Genomic DNA, 19468 nt, shown 5'->3' with positions numbered 1-19468 from the left:
CGACTTATCCGAGGTGAGAAATTGCAAATCGACTTGAGCACCGCCTTTGATAACCTTATTTCGTGACGCAATATTTCGGAACTTGGACGGGCCTCCAGGTGGGATCTTCAGGTGGGATTTCCGGAGGCCCCAAATGGGTTTTCCCCGGCCCATCGCGTGTCACTGGCTTTGATGACCACCGAACCAGCATACCACGGTACGTAGGTTTGTTTCTGCAGACATCTTTCTGCGAGGAAAAACTGCATTGAACACCACTGGAATGGATATTACGCCGATTCCGTGAATTTCTCTGACACATCAGCGGACTTGATTCAACCACAAGAGTATAGTACGAGTTGTGACGGAGCAGTCTGGCAGATAGAATCAGATCCACAGACAGGGACAAGATCCTCCACTGGGTCCGTCTTGCGACCCGGTTCAGTCCTGATTGATGCAGGACGGGAACGGCGTTCAACTTTGGCCCCAAGAGCCCTGTCACTTGGTCTGACATTGAGATCGCGTAACCTCTTATGCGGTGTACTCCGTACGGGCTGCGCGTTATGATTAGCAGGCCCCTGATATACACCCCAACGCCCGGGGACTAAAGCAGACAGTCGTAGACAGCGGGGACCCGGCATCGTTTCGGTGGAGATGGTCTTTTGCGGTATATATCACGGGCCACGGTCCCATATCTGTCTACTGAGTTGGTCTGGCGAGCAGAGAAAAAAACTCCATTGTCATTCACACACTTCAGTCGCAATGTCAAGCGAACCTTTCAGAGTCATCATCATCGGCGGTGGACCCAGCGGTATCACCGCCGCCCACGCACTACACCATGCCGGGATCGACTTCATTGTGCTCGAACGCAGGACCAACATCGTCGAGGATCTCGGGGCAAGTATTGTCCTGGGCGCGCAGAGTCTGCGCGTTTTCCACCAGTTTGGCATCCTCGACAGACTCATGGACATTGGCGGCAAGCTGCACCAGAACAAGGGCTTCACTGTCGACGGATACAAATTCAAAGATGCAAAGACAATGGCCGTGTTGAAGAAGAAGTAAGTTTCTTTCTCTGCACAGTCTTCATGTGTCGTTGGGGACCTGCCAAGCCCCTCCTCCCCCCCCCCCCCCCCCCCCCCCCCCCCCCCCCCCTCCCCCCCCCCCCCTCCCCCCCCCCACCCCCCCCCCCCGCCCCCCCCCCCCCCCCCCCCCCCCCCCTCCCCCCGCCCCCCCCCCCCCCCCCCCCCCCCCCCCCCCCCCCCCCCCCCTTCGCCTCGCTCATCTCATCTTCCTGCAAAGGCAAATCGCGTGCTTCGGCTAACACGGCATTCCCTCCTCCTCCAGCCACGGCGCAGAACCCGTCGCATTCCACAGGGCACACCTCATCGAGGCTCTCTACAACGGCCTCCCAGAGTCCGCCAAAGCTCGCTACTTGACCGGCAAGAAGCTCGCCGGCATTGTTTCCACCGAGACGGGCGTGACCGTCTCCTGCGAAGATGGTTCATCCTACCACGGCTCCATCGTCATCGGCGCCGACGGCGTGCACTCGGCCACCCGCCGCCAGATGCGCAAGCTCGCCGTCGCCGAAGACCCCGCGCGCGAAGCGACGTGGGACGCCGTGAAGCCCTTCAAGACGCTCTACCGGTGCATGTGGGCCTCGTTCCCCCGGCCGACCGAGTGCGGCCAGAGCTACGAGACGCATGGGACCGATAGCTCCGCCATGTACATCACCGGCAAGGACCGGGGCTGGATCTTCTTGTACGAGAAGCTCCCCGAACCAACGACGGAGCGCATCTCCTTCACCGATGCAGAATTGGAAGAGTTTGCCGGCCGATTCGCCGACTGGCCCGTGACGGACACGCTCAAGGTCAAGGACGTCTTCCAGGAGCGCTTCAACGCCGGCGGCGCGGGTCTGGAGGAGGGCCTCTGCGAGAACTGGAGCTGGAACGGGAGGGTCGTGCTCGTCGGCGACGCGGCGCACAAGTTTACGCCCAATGCCGGCCTGGGCTTCAACAACGGCGTGCAGGACGTCGTGGCGCTCTGCAACAGGCTGCAAAAATTCGTTGTCTCCGAGTCCGAGTCCGAGTCCGGGTCCGCGAAGACGACGACAACGCCCGACTTTGCGGCGCTCGAGGCCCAGTTTGAGGCCTTTAGACTGGAGAGGCGGGAACAGTTGGAGATGGACTGGGAGCAGTCTGCGCGCTTGACGAGGATGCACGCGTGGGCCTCAACGTGGGACTGGATCATGGCGAGGTACGTCTTGTCGTGGACTTTTGTCCAGAAGATCTTCATCACCTACGTTGTGTCGCCGAATGCGCAAAAGGCGAGAGTATTGGACTTTATCTCGGCGTCGGAGCCGTTTGAGGGCACCTACAAATGGCTGCACCCGATGGCCAGCTTGAAGAATAGCCCGTCCGTATAGTAATATAGTAAAAAGGAACATTATGATCATTCTGTTTACCATAGCGCGTTGGTCAATGCGTGATAGAAAGCATCAAAACATAGGCGAGGTTCTTTTCTACAGCTCACCAACCTGGACCAAGTGAGTAATTATTGAAGAAAGCTAGGCTGGGCTATTTCGCGTTTGTCCCGAGCCTTCATGTGTGTGTATCTTGCGGGCAAGCGACTCTGAAATCGACAGGTAGGTGAATATGACCTCTGAGGTTTTCCTAACTTTGAGTTTAGCCACCATCGATTCGGAAACTGCTTCCATTTAGATGTCTAAACCTCACTCGGTTTGACCGAAATCTTGGATTGGAATACAAGGGGCTTGGAGATGGGCTCGGCTCAGGAGTTGCCAACTCCCCAACAGATCTGTCCGAGGTTGCCTGTAATATTGGCTGGCCATCAGATTCAACCGATATTCTTTCCACGCCATGGAGCCATCAAATCCCTGGGTTCACGCTACGAAATCCAGAATTGAAATGATTATCGGTATCTGATGCGTTCCCCTCATAATCACTCGTCGGAAAAAAACCGTAGACAGAACGGATGAGAATCCGGGGTTGAGCATTGGCTGGTTCGGTCTCGTTGATCAGCGCAGGGCAGTGCGGCAGTGCCGCTGCTACAGGCGTCGCCAAAGCATGGATGAACATGCGCTCGAACGCTCAAAAAGCTGCCAAGGGCTCTCAGGCCCAATGGCCATCCATCATTGGCTTGGCTTGCCCAGAGGTGTCTGCCAGCACCCTGCAGCCTGGGGTGGCGTTGGAATGCCCCGAAGTGGTCTTGGAGTGCCCCCGAAATTGACCAGACTGCGTCATCTCACGCGCGCCATTGGCCCCTAATAATGACCGGTTGGGAACAGGGCTATGGGCGTAAACTTGGTTTTGGAGCTTCTGCGGCCAATCAGCCAACCATGGCATGATTTGTGATGTGCTCTTTGCCAGAGTAGACATCATGATGAATACTTATAATGATTAGCAGATAGCCGTCTTGAGATGAAGAAAGTAGTATTGACTTTAGTTTAAGCTTGATTACATGTTGCTTAACCTCACTGTGCACGCCAAAGTGGAAATCATCACTAAACATCACCTCTGGTCTCACTCGCTCGAAGCGATGCATCTCACACAAGCCCTCCCTTTCGTCCTCCTCCATACTCTGGTCTCTGCCCAAACTGTAGTAAGCACAATCACCGAAGCCCCCCCGAGTCCAACCGCAGAGCCCCAGTGGACCCCAGACAACACCTTCACATCGGCCGTCCTCAACAGCACAAACTTCTACCGCGGCGAGCACAACGCCTCCTCCGTGATCTGGAACGCCACCCTCGCCGACTTTGCGACAGACTACCTCGACGACATGTCGGGCGACAGCTGCGACTTTGAGCACTCGGGCGGGCCATACGGCGAGAACCTAGCCAAGGGGTACCCCAACGCGACGGCGAGCGTCGAGGCGTGGGGCGAGGAACGCGACGACTACGATTTCAAAAAGGGCCAGTTCGACGAGGGTACCGGACACTTTACGCAGCTGGTGTGGAAGGACACGACGGACGTCGGGTGCGGGCGCAAGTTGTGCGGCGACAGGCAATGGTATCTCGTGTGCGAGTACTGGCCCAGGGGCAACGTCGTGGGCCACTTTGTTCAGGAGGTGCAAGGTCAAGAGTCGCTGGGCGCGCGGTTACGTCCCGGGATAGTTCCGTGTCTCTTGGCTGTTGCTGGGGGTGTGACTGCATGGACTTTATCTTGAAGAGGTATTCACTGCCAGCGCTTACTGAGGTGTATGAGAGACCTTGTTTTTAATGGTTATCTGACAATGTGAATAAAGGGATACATTCATCAGCGCTGAAGTCTTCGTACTTTACCCATCTCGGACCCGAAATTTTACATGTATTTTTCGGTGGCATGGAGTCGCGACAAGGACACCCAAGCCATGGGCAGAGTCGAGGAGCCGCCCATATCAATATGCAGGTGTGAACGGTCAGGCATCACCAGATGCAGGGCTGCCTCTCTGTTGATGCAGTTGAAGCCCAAATCAACAGCCTATCCCAAGAACTTCTGACTCTGGACTGCAGATCACGACCTTGACAAGATCACACTGGACCAAGTCGACATCTATACCGGCCGCAACCTTCCCGTCGAAAGTTAAAAGGCCTGGCGCTGGGTATATCGGTAAAGCACAACGTCTCGTACTAATACCAGTTCTCCAACGCAAAAGACGTGGTCATGAGAATGATCCAGACCGAGTCTCTGTACTTCCAGCTCGGCCCCAAGGCACCGACTCCGTCCACGACCAGCCTACTCCTCAACGACCCGACCTTCACTGGCTGTATGGGTATCTCATCCGCGACTTGTTTCGTCTCTTGGGACGCCAGCATCATCAACTCCTCGTCCATCTTCATGCTCGCAGATTTCTAGTCGGTTTGACAGCGTTTCTAACGCACTGACTATCCTCCTCAGAGGCCGCACTTGGGATGGTTGGAATCAGCCTTGCTTGAAGGACACCGAGTTTGGCAATTATAGTGATGAGATTATCGTTGGTTTCACCGAGGCCTCTACCATCGACAAAATGCCCAAAAACGAGCATTGCTCATTCGGCTGGGTGGATCACCACGCCATTACCCAACGATCCCGATGTTCAAAGTACGACTCCTTGTTCAATCTCAGTATGAGGACATGGTCTCCGAGTGCGGTAAAACTGGCGTCAACACGACCATACCCGATACAATCATCATCAAAGACCCAATTACGTACTGTCAGAGGGACACATGGTGCACCACCGTCGACGGGGACACATGCGACGCAATCGCAAAAGCCAACGGTGTCTCCTAATCATCTCTCTACTTGAAGAACCCGAATGCGATCTTCGACTCCTTCTCCAACCAAGCCGGCTCTAAGCACTACTTCCCGCAGCCTTGCACTATGTCAGGGACCGTCCAGCCCAACGCCGCCTGTGTCTCAATCGAATATAACCTCACCTTCACCACCGCCACTGCGGTACTGGGTAAAACCCAAAAGTATAATCCATGGGTGGACAAGAACTGCGAGAACCTCCACATCGCCAGCCCCGCCACCTTCGTCAGTGTCCTCTGCATGTACCTGCCGGACGGAGCGTAAGCTGGCAACGACACCTTCGACGGGGATACAACCATACCAACAGATGCGCCGGGATACAGTCATGTCATCGTTGATCCGCTTGCGAGAGCAACGATCGGCGATAACACGACAGAGTACTGCGGCCCGTGGCATGCTGCAGCTGTTCATGGCACCAGCAGCACGATAGCCTTCAGCAGTGCCATGACAATTACAATCTGCCTGGAGGTCAGCCCATCTCTCGACATTGAGATTGAGAGTTACACCGAACGATTGGTATAAGAAGATGAATACTGCGTATTGCCTTTCGTTGTTTAGGATAAACTCCAGGGCACTCGCCGGTGCGCATTATTGTCGATCTCGTATTTGTAGTCTGCGACCCCTGAATGAGCTGGATAACAACTGTCCTCTGGTTTGGAGCAGGCCGGGGGCGCCTTTCAGATTTCATGTCGATGCTTCGTCACCAAGTGAATACACGTTCATCATATTTACCGGTAAATGCTCTCCTTTTTGTTTTGATTGTTGTTTCGGCATTGTACCTCATTATTGAATGTGTGCTCAACTTGGTTTGAAGTATTTGTATCCGGCTCTGACGAAGTCCCCAAGACTGGACAAGGGCATAACCCATTGTGTATGGTAATACCCGACTTGCCGTTGCCCAGTAGAATAAAGTTTGCTTGATGCTTGACTCCAACTGGGGCTCCCTCCCGCCGGCGCCGTAGCAACTAATCTCCGCGAATTTGGTTTAAACTCACAATGGGCTGAACGGCATTCCAACTCATCCCTTGTGACCTCTTTATTATGTCATGCATCCAACAACCAACCCCGCGTCAGCGACTAGAAACCTCTCCATTAGCAACCAAGTTCTTGGCTCTTGCGTTGACCGTGCTCAATCCAACTCAGCCTCAGCTGTGGTTAGCATCGTTATCGTAGAGCATTCATCATGGGGGTGAACGTGTTATTGCTCTTCCAAGCACTCGCTGCTCTTGCAGCTTTCTACATCGCCAAATTCGTCATACGGCTATTCCAAGTCAGGTCAAGAGTTCGAGCCGTCTCAAAAGAACATGGAATAGTAAGTACCTGACCCGGGAAGCCCGGATTAAGACACTGTTACCCGCATTTCGAGCAGGTCTATTTTCAGAGCAACTGGTTGACGTGCCGTAGGAGATTCTTCCACACTCTTTTATCTTTGGCCACCTTTTGCTAGTGGGCTCCCTGATGGAAAAGCAGGCTCCAGGACTAAATGGCCAAGTGCTGCCTCTGCTCTTATTGAGGAAATACCCGGACCTCTGCAATAAGGGGCTTGTCTACATAGACACCTGGCCCGTCAGCCCACCCATGATCGCCGTCTTTCATCCAAAAATAGCAGATCAGTTCACACAGGACCGTTCGCTGCCCAAGCACTCGATGATGAGAGAGGAATTCCATCCTCTGACGGGATGCGATGATCTCGTCAACATGGAAGGCCAGACATGGAAGACGTGGCGGGCTGTATTTAACCCGGGGTTCTCGGCTCGTAATATTCTCTCGCTGGTACCTGCCATGGTTGAAGAAGCGTTGGTTCTCAAGAAGTCCTTTGAGAACCTAGCTGATTCTGGGGCAACTGTTGCCCTAGAAGACGGCGTCATGAAGGCTACAGTAGACGTCATTGGTAGGGCGGTTTTGTAAGTTACTCCGCCCATTTCGCCAGCATTTCGATTCGGCAACGGCAACGGGATTGGGAATGTGTAGCAAGTCGTATGAGCTTTGACTAACCGCGTGCAACTTAGGGGTACACGCCTCAATGCGCAAACAACAGACTCCCCCGTCTTTACGGCTCTGCAGAAGCAAATTGGCCTGCTGATCCCGGACCATGGGCCACCGAACCTGCTCAAGTCTATTCATCCCTTCAGGCCGTTTCGAATACTTTACTACAACTACATCATGAAGCGCGAGATTGTGCCTCACATCGAGCGACAGCTACAAGAGAACATTTCCGAACAACATGGCAACAACGGTCCCCAGACGGTCAACAGTCTGGCGATGAGCTCGTATGTCAAAGAAGTCTCCGCAGCTGGCTCTAAAAGCCAATGGAAGCTCGACTCACAATTTGTCGAAATTGCCGTCTCTCAGCTCAAGATGTTCCTGCTTGCGGGCCATGATACCACAGCCAGCGCTTTGTGTTTTGCATGGTATCTCATGAGAAAGTATCCGGCCATTCTTGAAAAAGTGCGGTCTGAGCATGATGAGGTCTTTGGAACCGATGCAAGTGCTGCAGCATCCCGCATCGTCGAGAATCCAGCTCTGCTGAACAGACTCCCCTACACCACCGCCGTGCTGAAAGAGACGCTCCGCCTTTATCCACCAGTCGGGACCGTTCGACAGGGCGCTCATGACCTGTTTCTTACCGAACCTGAAAAAGGCGAGCGGTTTCCCACTGATGGGTTCATGCTGTTTGTCCCATCGCAGGCGATGCACCGATGGGAATCTCTGTGGCCCCAACCAGATAAAGTCATCCCCGAGAGATGGCTCGTCAAAGAGGGCGACCCTCTGCACCCAGTGAAAAGCGCATTCCGTCCCTTTGAACTTGGACCGAGGAACTGCATCGGTCAGGAGCTGGCCATGATTGAAATGCGACTCATCTTGGCTTTGACAGTGAGAGAGCTCGAAGTTGTGCCACAATTTGCCGAGGACGCACCCGAGGTGTTCGGGGAGAAAGGGTACCAGTGGATGACGGGAACACAGATCACTGCGCACCCCAAAGAGGGGATGCCAGCTAAGATCATCAGAAGATGAAATGTACTTCTTTCTCTTTGAAATCGGCGAGTAAGGGGATCGGGGAATTGCTATGAAGTCCCGAATGAGTGTGCGGAGAAGAAGCTGCTGTTGATGATGATCATGTTAGGGTCGAGGAATCAAAGCTCGTTTCTATGAACACGTCAACCAAGTACGTGAGGTTAAGCTTCGGTGGCAGAAACGTTCTCTGCATATTGCCATTTCAGGAAGAGTGATCGTTCGCACTAACGTTCGGCGATGATTTCTTTCGAGATAGCAGAGCTGTCTGGGCGGAATATCGACCAGCTTTTGATCTTCAGCGAATTCAAACGTAGCTTCATCGGTGTCCAACTTTTAGGAGCATAAGAAATGGACTGAACACACATCGCTTATGGCGTTCACCATTTTGTGCCGGGCACGAGTCAAGGTGAACCCGATGGACAAGTTGGAAACACTGGTCTCTTTTCTCATGTACGGAACAGTTTCCAACGCAAGAATAGTTCGGGACAACCATGGAAGTGATGGAGGACAAGAGAGGATGCTTCTTCTTCCAGGATGTGGGCCTCTTATGTAGTTTAAAGCCGGCGAAATTTTTCACTTCCATAAGACATAGCCTAGGTCAAAAACGAGTATCATTTAACCAAGGAGGCACAGTGCCAGTTCACATCACAGCTCTACGTGGGTCATTAGACTCCTTTGAGGAGTGCTCTCTCTGTAAAATATCATGGTCGGCTGTGTGGCCCTGGTCTCAACGTCTTGGCCTTTTTAGGCCAGAACGGTGCAATGCAAACCCAGCGTATTCATCTGCGAAAGTCCCATATCTAACTAAGTCTGCAGACAAGACATGGCTGACAGGACTCTTTCTCAGCTAGGATATGACTGTAGCCCACATAACAAGTCTGAGAAATAGGCACATTATCAGCCACAGCCAGCTCCGCTTGCATTCTCGCTTTGATTAGCATTTCCGCGAAGAAGCTCACCCATGACCACACCCGACCCCAGCCTTCTAGGTTTAGCTACTATATCAGACCTGAACTCCCTCCAGCAATAGCTCCATGCCATTTTGGGGATCCCACTCGGTTTCATCTGCCGGCAAACCCCCTGCCCTGTTTTGCAGGCGTGCAAGTCAGTGCTAAGATCCCTGTCTCATTCTTCAATGGCAGACCTCTTCCCAACTTTGAACCTCTGAGGTGCAGGACAGCTCGACGCCGCCCTCGGGAACCGCTCCCTATCCGCTATGGGCTGGGCGGGTGAAGATAGCTTTCTTCGCACTTCCCATTATTCAATTCCGATACCACCTCTTTGTTAAGTGTATATTGGCCATGTTGGGACAACTTGCTTGGGATCAACTTCCACATGGCCTCCCTTCGATGATGCTGGAACCGTGCCAGTATATATAATGTTAGCAGGTTGTTTCGGAACAGGATGGCTATGGTCTAAGGCCGTCTGATTATTTGCATATCTATAGGCTAACCCGTGGAAGTAGAACCAAGAGCCTCTACCAAATTCCAAATCCTGGCGAGTCAAAAGGTCCGCAATATACAACTGATATTCAACGAATGATGCAACGAAAAATCGAAAAGAAAAAAAAAATCGAAATACAATGGCAAGAAATTACATATAGATTCATTTCTTATTAAATTTGAGTGACAATGACTCACACCCCCGCTCTCGTAAGGATAACTTGGTCACTCAGTGGTTTTATAAACCCAATTTAACTACCCTTCTGTGGCCAAGCTCGACTTAGAGAGGATGATTTCTCGAAAGTTTGCGTGAATTGGCTGCTCATGCGATGTCGATACGGGTAAAGTCTGACGTTCATTTCCAAACAGGGCCCCAGAAGAATGGGCACGACAACCAAAGTTGATTGGGTTGACTATCCGAGGATAAACCGACGAACTTCTCCTAGTGCACTTGTCACCTCATCCTTGAAATCGTGTTCATACTCTCATAGACGCTACACCAAACACATCGCCTCATCTAGAAAGTAGAACTCATCACCATACCGTTGAAGTCTCGGCTGCAGCAAGTTAATCTCACAAACGATGGATGCGCAAATCAAAGATTCAGATAGGCAAGAGAGCTATTTGCCTTTGATCAACAAGGTCGACAAGTTGAGTCACTCAATCATTCAACTTTCGCCTCCTCATCGGTTTCAAAAGCTGACGACCACCAACCAGCGTCCCTCTAGACTTTGATTTCAACATCCTCTACGAGCTATTTCTGCCCAACGATGCGAGACCGCAAGGTTTCATGGTCCCCAGCACGGTGGAGCGTCTCCCATGGACTGCGGACTTCCACGTCGACCACGGCAAGCGCACAGTGCAGCTTCTGAACTCCACGATTAAAGATGACGAGGACCCCGGCAAAGCATGCACAGCCGCCTTTCAGCGTGTCGTCGACGCCGCCATCGCGTCTGACTCGTTCCCCTCCCTTAACAAACTTCATAGCGAGCATTTCAGAATCATCGGCGCCAACCACTTCGTCTCAATTGAGCGGTTTCCAGCACCCCTGTTCGGCATCTCGTCGCGCGGGGCACACATGACGGCGTACATCAGAACGAGCGACGGGATGAAGATATGGGTGCCACGGCGGAGCGCACACTTATTCACTTTCCCGAACCTGCTTGATACTACCGTCGCAGGCGGAGTCAAGGCCGAGGATTCGCCCTTTGACTGCATTATCGCCGAGGCGACGGAGGAGGCGTCGCTACCCGCGGACTTTGTCAAGGAGAACGCTCGGGCGGTCGGGGCGGTGACGTACTGCAGCTTGAATCGACAAAGGGGAACCTTCTTCCCGACTGTTCTCTACGTTTACGATCTTGAGCTACCAGAGTCGATAGAGCCTCGGCCGGGCGATGACGAGGTTTCTGGGTTTGAGCTGATGACGATTTCTCAGGTCAAGGATGCCATGCTGGGGGAGCAGTTCAAGCCCAACTGTGTATTGGTGATGCTCGACTTTTTCATTCGACACAACATAATCACTTCGGAGAACAATGATGAGTATTTGGAGATTGTCACCAGGATGCGGCGCCATCTCCCGGTACCTACGAGCCGAGGATGAGGCAGGAGGATTACGCTTCTGAGGAATTGCTCGTACGTCAAGCTTAGAGAATCTGCTGGTTCGCCTGGATGCTAGACTCCCATTCTTCCAGTTTATCATCAAGCTTTATGAGACTAGGAGCTGGGATTGAATAGAGACAAGCTTTGATCTAGACTTCTTTTTGCAAAGTCACGTCCCATATCCATTCTTCTATCGTTCTTCCGAACAGGGAAAATGCCCTTGGGATCCCATTTCTTATGCAAGTCAAGAAGTGTAGGGTAGACCGGGCCCCAGGAAGTATCTTCCCAATTGGTTTGAAAAGGGTCAGCCCAGTCATGTCGTTACTTAAGAGATATCTCGCTGAGATTATGGCGTGTTTAGGAGGGCGTAACTCGTTGACGTAGGTGCCATCAGGACCACCCTCCCTCAAGGCCCAGTACGACAGGTCCGCCTTTTATTCCAAGCTGGCGCCGTAGGACACCGGCATGACGCTGATGATGAAGTCAGTTGCGTTTCTAAAGGCTGGGTGCGTCGCACTGTTTGTTGCCGGCCATCCGTGACCGGCGTCCGACTTGCTTGAGCTCAGAACCGAGCTAATTGTTCAGGTGCTTTGTAAACAGAAATGGCCAGGTTACTTGCAGATGTCCTATAATGAACCCGACCGAGTCTTCCCGAGAACTGGCAACAGTCTTGAAAGCCTCAATGATCTGGTCGTTCCATTTCTTAAGCACCCACCAGCTAGTCAAAGCAGCGGTTGAGAATTTGGGTGCGAGATCACCTGATTCACTAACGGCAGATACGAAGAAAATTATGCGAGAGGGAAGCGGTCATAACGTGGGACATCGAGAGATAGAATCGCGGCGAGGAAGACAAGGAGTACATTCATCCAAACTTAGCATATGGCCTACGCATTTCTGAGCGCGCAAGCTGTGACAAGATCCCGTGCCATCAACCGGATGGTTGGACAAGCGATGATCTGTTGTAGTGGAGGGTTGAGGCCATTGATCTTACGTCTACCCGAAAATGGCTGCAGTACACGTCTGAGCCAGGTGGCGAACGCCAGCCCTAGGTTTGGGGGTTATGGTCAACCCTCCAAGTTCAAAGTAGCATCAGATCGCAGAAGGGCTCTGCAGAGTATGACATGAATGTAGTCAGATACGTCCAAACGAAGTCCTCACCCGGGCATCCAGACTACTATTCGTCCGTCCAGAGGGGCCAATGCAACCGCAAGAGTCATCCTACGAAGCCTGTGTTTGATACCGTCGCCCTTGTTCCAACTACCATTAACCGCTCTTGGCACAGGTACAGAGTCCGGACGGGATCGACAGCCAAGCCGCATCAGAAACGTCTGGTTAGCTGTATATCCTCTCGCCTGGTGTCATCCGTACTCACTCTGGCATCTGATTTACGTGGGAAAATGTTCATCCGTCCCCACCTGACTACTGAATTTGACACGAACCAATTTAGCGCCGCTCGATGCTGATCAATTTAGGGGTGTGCTTCAGGCATGACACCCCCCAAGTTCCCTTCAAATCCATCCCGCTCAAAGTATAACGCTTGCATTATAACCCAGGGCCCTACAACGATTTGGAAAGTATAATTACACTATGGGGGTGATGGTACTGACCATCCCGAAGTCTAGCTACCTTGTTTCGCATTTTCCACTTCCTCTCCTAATCTGCAGCTACTCTGTTGACGTACGTTGATGATTTGTGACTTGAATTTTCGTCTTCTGGCCAGTGATCTTCGGGGCTCGAGGAATCCCTCAGTCATTGGTCAACATGCCCTCGGGGATCAGCCCGGGGATGTATGTAGAATCGGCTTGAGTATCCTTTGGTTGGGACGCTGCTTGTAGTCCATTTCGTACCCGAGGCTGCAACTTGCAGTTCCACACATATGGATATGCAAAAGAGGGGTCATCGGAAGGTCGATGCGAGCTACGACAGGAGACATTCACAAGGCAAGGAGGTCAAACAGAATGCGTTTCTAAGCCGCCGACCATGTGTGCACACTGTTAGGTCTCTCGGAAGACCTGTAGCGATACTGTTGCTGGTGCTCCTCTTTTGATTATGCGGCTGGATCTGGAACCGTGTCGAGGACTTCATTCACTCGTAGAAGACGTTACTTAGGAGAAGGACAGTCGGAGCTTTTCAACCGGCAGCGAGGTAAGGGATATACCGCCATTCTCTGACGAACTAGGCGATTTCGGGATGTCTAGTGGCACGCTGGCAAACGGCAATTGGTAGGCGCAGAGATATACCGTAAGTTGCGCCACGGCATCTCTCCGATGAGAAATCATGAGACGGGCAGGCGTCTGAGTACATAGTACAGCGATATCCAAGAGCTAGGAAAGATTGGCTGTCGATTTTTCTTTTCTTTGGTGACCGCCGTCTGTAGAAGCGGCCATGGCTTCCGCACTCCAACCATGACAACAGTGCACTGCAGGACGCCCTCCCCTCCCTCCCCCACCCTTTTGTCCAACGACACACTAGCCAGATTCCGCGGGCGTCCAGGTCTGTCTAGGTACAGTATCGATATCAACTCGCCTCATTTGCGAGTACACCATGCTGCAAAGCCATTCTTCTCCCCCAAATCTTTTTTGGCAAGCTGACGGGAATCCCACTATAGTATCATGTTTCTGGAAGTCGGGCATTCACTGTTGAAAGTGGACTTTGATGCCTCGGCTGACCGTTTATTACTGCGCAGCTGCACAGTGTTGGAAACGCGACCCTTTTCACCCTCTGTTTACTGTTACTAGGAATCAGCCTTGGCCTCAACAGCTTTCCCTTGATCTGGTCACGGCTAATGTGCTTGCCTATCCGTGATAATTCGGCTTCCACCGGATAAACTTTTCCCTCTCCTCCAAGTCCTGTCACCGCTATTGACAGGGCGGCCCTGCGTTGACAACGCCAGTGGTCTATCACGAATCATTCGGTAGATAAGGCAACTCATAGTCCCAATCAACGTCAACGCAAACAGCCGACTGATGGATAGTTATCACTTACCTTGGCCATTCATTCGATTCATCAAGACCTACCAACAATGGCTGAACCGCAACAGATGGATCAGTATATTGAGCTCTTGCCGCCGGATTCCTTTCAACCGCGCGGCGACGACAATGAACAATATCAACAGTTTTTGCAACCATACTCTTACGAGCCTGCGGTCGAGAACTTGCTTCCCCCAGATGGCTCGATTGGCCCAACGAGCTCTACGTACTGGGAGGCAGAAACCCAGAGCCATTATCCGTTCAGCTTGGGAACTTCAATCGCCTCAGACTATATGATGGCCGGTTGGGCACCACCCTGCAATGTTGGGTCTACTTATCCTTGGCTGGGAGCCCAAGTCGATCAGGTAGATCCAAGCCAGCCGGTTCAATGGCCAATTGCTGTTGAAGTTCTTCCTACTCTGAACGCACCCCGGCAGCACCCACCAGACAACCGAATCGAGCCTACTTCAATAGAAAGCGGCGGACTGTTGGAAAATGTAACACGCAATACAGCGGACACGATGGTTCAGGAAAAGCCAACGACTCCTCAAGAGGCGCCCGTTAGGAACCCAAAAGCCGAGATCGCACGTGACCATGTGCCCACAGCAAGCACAACCCCTCACGATGTCGGCATGATAGGGAATGAAGACACCGAGCACATCGAGCCACAGAAAAGGAGCCCGTATCGCGTCAAGAACCGGGCCGCTGCAAAGCGATGCCGAGAAAAGACGAAGCAATACGAGATTGATCTCGTCGCTAAGGAGACGCAGGTAATGCAACAACGGGTGTATCTTGTTGCTTGCATAAGAGCGCTCAAGAACGAAGTGCTGTCACTGAGAAGCCAGATTTTGGATCACGGCGAGTGCTCTTGTGAAGAAATACGACGGTACATCGCAAGGACTGCCACTATCATCAGTGCTGGGGATTTGGATGATATGATTTTACCTTCTGACGATGGCGGAATTCACTACCTAGAAAGAGCAGTCGCAGCGTCAATTCCTCCATATAGCTAGCAACATAATGAGAGCTTTCTGTTGACTCTACTGCTTCAACAGTACATGTACTTATGGTGATGTGTCGTAGTATATGTGGCGTTTTTTGCTCTCTGTAATCAACAGCGTTTTTTTTATGACGTGATGTTTAGTGTGGGATCACCACCTTGGAGTAAGATATTGCGATTGAAAAAGACTTGGCTATGCATGGTCAGCTCACCAAATAGGTTAACAGCGTCCTAGAGATCTAAGATGGAGACTCAACGTGTATTCCCCGTAATCTAATTGCGGGCGATCTTGTTCAGCTCTCTATCCGCCACAATGGATATTACTCGGAGACTGTACCCATAGGAGGGAACCTAGGCCGCGGAATTTGCAGCCAACCTCTAGAATCTTTCATGTCAATTAGCATGTAGGGCGCAAGATATTAGAAAGTTTGGCAAATAGTTGGCTCCGGCGTTGTTGGAACTTTCGAGAAAGCTGTGCAGCAACTTGCGAAACGGTAAGTCATTCGTGCAGCGTGATCAAAAGTACATGTAACCATCACGCTGGGTCTAATAGGCACGGAGTTATATGTGTATACTGAGGAAGATTGAAGGGTTAGGAGATAAGAAACGTTACCTCATTTGTATATAGTTAATAAAGTCGTCCTTACAGGAAGAAACGCAGTCTATGCAACGAACGTGCGAGGGCACCTTGAAAGTTAGTATACGAATCTCCCCACTTATTAATCAAAGTCGTTTTAAGGACCGACCCGCCCCATAGCCGGTCCTAGTAACAAGAGCCTCTCTTCATTGACGCAACGTCTATGACAAATGGTTACCATGGCCAGTAGGCCAATGGTAAGGCTACAACACTAGATAGGTTGGACTACTCTTGATTTGGATCACGAAACCCAAACCAGGAACGATACGTGATTTAAGATGGAACATGGCCGTACTCCGACCCGCTACGCAAAGATCGATCGACATCGAGGGAGAAATAGTATTAGCTCTCAGTCAGATTACCAAGTTGGCTATGGTACAGGGCAGTGGAGATATATGCTTGCATATGTTTCAGAGTTCCTCCAACATGATATGGGTTTTGAGATGAGATGTTTGAGACATGTACTCGAGCCCAGGCGACCTAGGATTAGTAGGCATCGTGATCGTGAGAACACTTCTGCGTGTCTAAAATAGTGAATTACAAACACCTGTCGGTGTTGGTAGATCTTGTCCAGGGCCAACACTGTTGATAGAAGCGTAAAAGTCGAGCGCCGATTCATTTCACATCGCTTTCCGAGGGAGCTGAGCACGTGGCTCTTTGCTCTCCGCCACACGCAGACGGGCGCTTGCGCTTCGTCCGCACTATGGAGCATATGTTGGTGAACTTGACAGCCCCAGTGGGCCGAGCTTCCCCCGTTTCTGACGAGTCAGTATTGGACAGAACAAGGCGGCGCATCTGTTGCAAGTCTTGCAGATTTAGTCTGAGGTAGATCGTGAGTATGTTATCTTCAAAGTTTTGCAACGAGCTTAATGACTGACCCCCTTTCACCATCGTCATGCCTTAGCATGAGTTTGGCAGCGATAGACGTCTTTGCTGCTCTCTGGGGCTTCGGGCGGCGTCCTCGGCATGTTTCTCCGTTGTAACTGTAGCTTGGTCTTCCCTCGAAGGCTCAGGGGAATTTGTCCGTGTGAGATGCGCTCAGGATTCCGGGACTGGCTCCTGAGTATGCTCGAAAGAAGTCATGTTTCTCGTCGCCGGTGATAGTAACTTGTACTGCTCAATTGTCGCAGTTCGACTCGAGCTGTCTACAGCTGTCTCACGCCTACACGTTTTCAGTCAAGCGTCCAACACTCAAGCTGTTGTCACAACGTACTTGAGAAGTTCGCATTATCCTTCGCCTACTAACAAGGGTGGATGGAGGTGGGGTTGGGGCCTTTTCTGGCGCATAATGAAGCCGTTTAGAAGAGCAAGACGAAGTAATTTTAGGGCGAATGGCCACTTCACTGTCGGTGGCTTATTGACATGCACCCGACTTCCGTTGGGCACCCAATAGGGTGACTAGAGGGCCCTCGGAAACGTAGAGAAATTTATGAGGGGAATTTGAAGCTGCGGCATGTGACTTTGGGGTGCGGTAGTTGTTGGACCAAATCCTGCCGGTAGGCAATTTTTGTACATAGCACACTTCTTAATGACAGAAAGCCTGTTGAACAGGGGAGAAATCGACGCTGGATTGGAAATCAATCATCTTCGGGTACGGGACGACTTTTGGTCGGCCGTCTCACACAACTCGGCCAATGCAACTGCAAGGCAACTACACCATAATATTTGTTGAGGGCCCCAAACCCCTCTTGATCGGGTTGACTGATAAGGCACTGTTTCATTTGCTGGCGTGCCAATGGCAATGATCACTGGCTCGTGACGGCGGATGCGTGGCAACGACGAGGGACTTGGCGCTAGTAAAGCTTCAGGGGCGACGGGACTTGTACATCGTACCGCCTTCAGGCATCTGTGCAGTTTTCTAGGCCAAGACCATGTCAAGCTAGTTGGGCGGAAATTGGGAGACGGTAGACGTATCCCTCGAATGACTCCTGCTCTTGGGTGCTCTTGGGTCAAAACACGCTCATGGTCCGGAGGTGGCATGTATAGCTACATGTAGTCACGGTGCATTCGATGACCGATATTGATTCGCCAGTTCTATGCGGACTACGCGGACAACATGTGCTGAAACCATAGAACCAACTGCTCACGCAAGCCAGGGTTGCCTCTACTTAATCTATCCAACCTGATCGAATGATGTGTCGTCCCTCGAGAGCAGAAACACTTGTAATCCGCCTCCGGGAGACAGACTGATCGCCCCATGTTGTGCCGCGAGGATCGGATCAGGTTCTCACCAGGGATATTGTGCACTAGATATTCAGAGGTTGGTGCCAGAACCTCGGGCAGAGAAATATTACTCGAACATATGTGATGGAGGAAGAGCGTTGATGGAGAGTGCCATGTCGAACGACAAAGGACTGTGCTTTGTATGTGTGACCAAGTCACAGGCCTCGCGGCGTGCCTCTTGGATTTCCTGCCCCGTATACCATTAACATAGCAAGGATCAGCGACCCCTCAGCTATATGGAATTCATGACCCAATAGCAAATTAGCGATTCCGTGCTTCGGGTAACACGACACGATGCGATGTGCTGCGGCTGATCCCCCCGCCGGCACAAGCCCGAGGCGCACTCAATGGAGGATAACAAGACTTCCCGGGAGAAAGGTGTTTATTGAAATAGCGAGAGTGTCAAACGGTGCTGATAAGGCTACTGGACATCTTCCACGCAAATCCATCAATCGATTAAGTCAAGGGATGCAAAGCAGTAGGTATCTTTCTTGATAGCCTGTAGGTAAGACGCCTGAACATTGCTGACAATAAATCATCATCGATATCATGCCCAGGTCGCTCATCCTAAGCTGGCTTGATAGGAGAGCAGTATGGTACTTATGCTTTGCGATGATCTCAACTTCTTCTACGCTACGCAGCTGACACGGTCCTAGCTACCCGAATTCTACATAGGCCTATGGTTTTCGCGACCATATATAAAATTCCTCAATCGGTACATAACGCACAAATATTTTGTAACTAGCTTGAGCAAGGCAGATCACTGACGAGGGTGAAATGTAGTCTATACTTGGTGACTACTTGTGTACTTGCGTCTCCGAGGCGGGAGGCAAATAAACAAGGCATCCAGAGATACTTGCCCAGCTTTGTTGCATGGTCAGCTTCCACAAGCCTGGCTGAGCAGTGTGTATGGGATCCACGGAGCACAGACACAAATGGCTGGCGTCATGACAGGTACAAAACCTCTTCACTCGTCTTTCACGGTGACGACACCAGGAAGGAACTGAAACCAATAGCAAGTACCGGTAAGCCTCCGCTATGTGGGATTGTTCTGTCTTCTCGTCCAATGGTCTTCTTATCATCACCCTGGAGCGAGCCCTGCGCCTCCGATCGGTAGATTCCAGACCATCGCGATCGCACCCCAGAACAGCCTGCACCACTCGACGAGGGGTGTGCCACTGAGGTGACTCTGAAATATGTCCATGGCTCACTTCTCAGTGAAGATTAAATATAGAAGGTCTAGACTTAGGGGTTTTCTATGTCCAAGACGAATGGTATGACTATCATGTCGCAATAGAATTGAACAATAAGTCGTACGGTCT

The 19468-nt window shown here is 51.6% G+C and overlaps 5 protein-coding genes across 5 annotated transcripts; all 5 read left to right on the top strand.

The window, feature by feature from the left end:
• Window positions 1–738: 738 nt before the first annotated feature.
• CORC01_02888 (FAD binding domain-containing protein) lies at window positions 739–2398 on the top strand (the record flags this gene model as incomplete). The annotated part of the gene is made up of 2 exons (XM_022614538.1): window positions 739–1034; window positions 1321–2398. The coding sequence occupies 2 exons, from the start codon at window positions 739–741 to the stop codon at window positions 2396–2398; spliced, it is 1374 nt and encodes a 457-aa protein (XP_022478839.1).
• A 1133-nt stretch (window positions 2399–3531) lies between these two features.
• On the top strand, window positions 3532–5240 carry CORC01_02887 (SCP-like extracellular protein; the record flags this gene model as incomplete). The annotated part of the gene is made up of 5 exons (XM_022614537.1): window positions 3532–4066; window positions 4484–4552; window positions 4627–4798; window positions 4869–5010; window positions 5076–5240. 5 exons carry the CDS (start codon window positions 3532–3534, stop codon window positions 5238–5240), a joined length of 1083 nt encoding a protein of 360 aa, XP_022478838.1.
• A 1204-nt stretch (window positions 5241–6444) lies between these two features.
• CORC01_02886 (uncharacterized protein) lies at window positions 6445–8276 on the top strand (the record flags this gene model as incomplete). The annotated part of the gene is made up of 3 exons (XM_022614536.1): window positions 6445–6573; window positions 6666–7165; window positions 7271–8276. 3 exons carry the CDS (start codon window positions 6445–6447, stop codon window positions 8274–8276), a joined length of 1635 nt encoding a protein of 544 aa, XP_022478837.1.
• Window positions 8277–10300: 2024 nt separating this feature from the next.
• On the top strand, window positions 10301–11318 carry CORC01_02885 (NUDIX domain-containing protein; the record flags this gene model as incomplete). The annotated part of the gene is made up of 2 exons (XM_022614535.1): window positions 10301–10368; window positions 10436–11318. The coding sequence occupies 2 exons, from the start codon at window positions 10301–10303 to the stop codon at window positions 11316–11318; spliced, it is 951 nt and encodes a 316-aa protein (XP_022478836.1).
• A 3021-nt stretch (window positions 11319–14339) lies between these two features.
• On the top strand, window positions 14340–15299 carry CORC01_02884 (uncharacterized protein; the record flags this gene model as incomplete). Its single annotated transcript, XM_022614534.1, has 1 exon — window positions 14340–15299. The coding sequence occupies one exon, from the start codon at window positions 14340–14342 to the stop codon at window positions 15297–15299; it is 960 nt and encodes a 319-aa protein (XP_022478835.1).
• Between the last annotated feature and the right edge of the window lie 4169 nt (window positions 15300–19468).

This window comes from Colletotrichum orchidophilum, assembly GCF_001831195.1.
Source record: "Colletotrichum orchidophilum strain IMI 309357 chromosome Unknown Scaffold_17.1, whole genome shotgun sequence".
In the NCBI taxonomy this organism is placed as follows: Eukaryota; Fungi; Ascomycota; class Sordariomycetes; order Glomerellales; family Glomerellaceae; genus Colletotrichum; species Colletotrichum orchidophilum.
The sequence above is the reverse complement of the archived record's forward strand: the minus strand, read 5'-3'. Positions and strand labels throughout refer to the sequence as shown.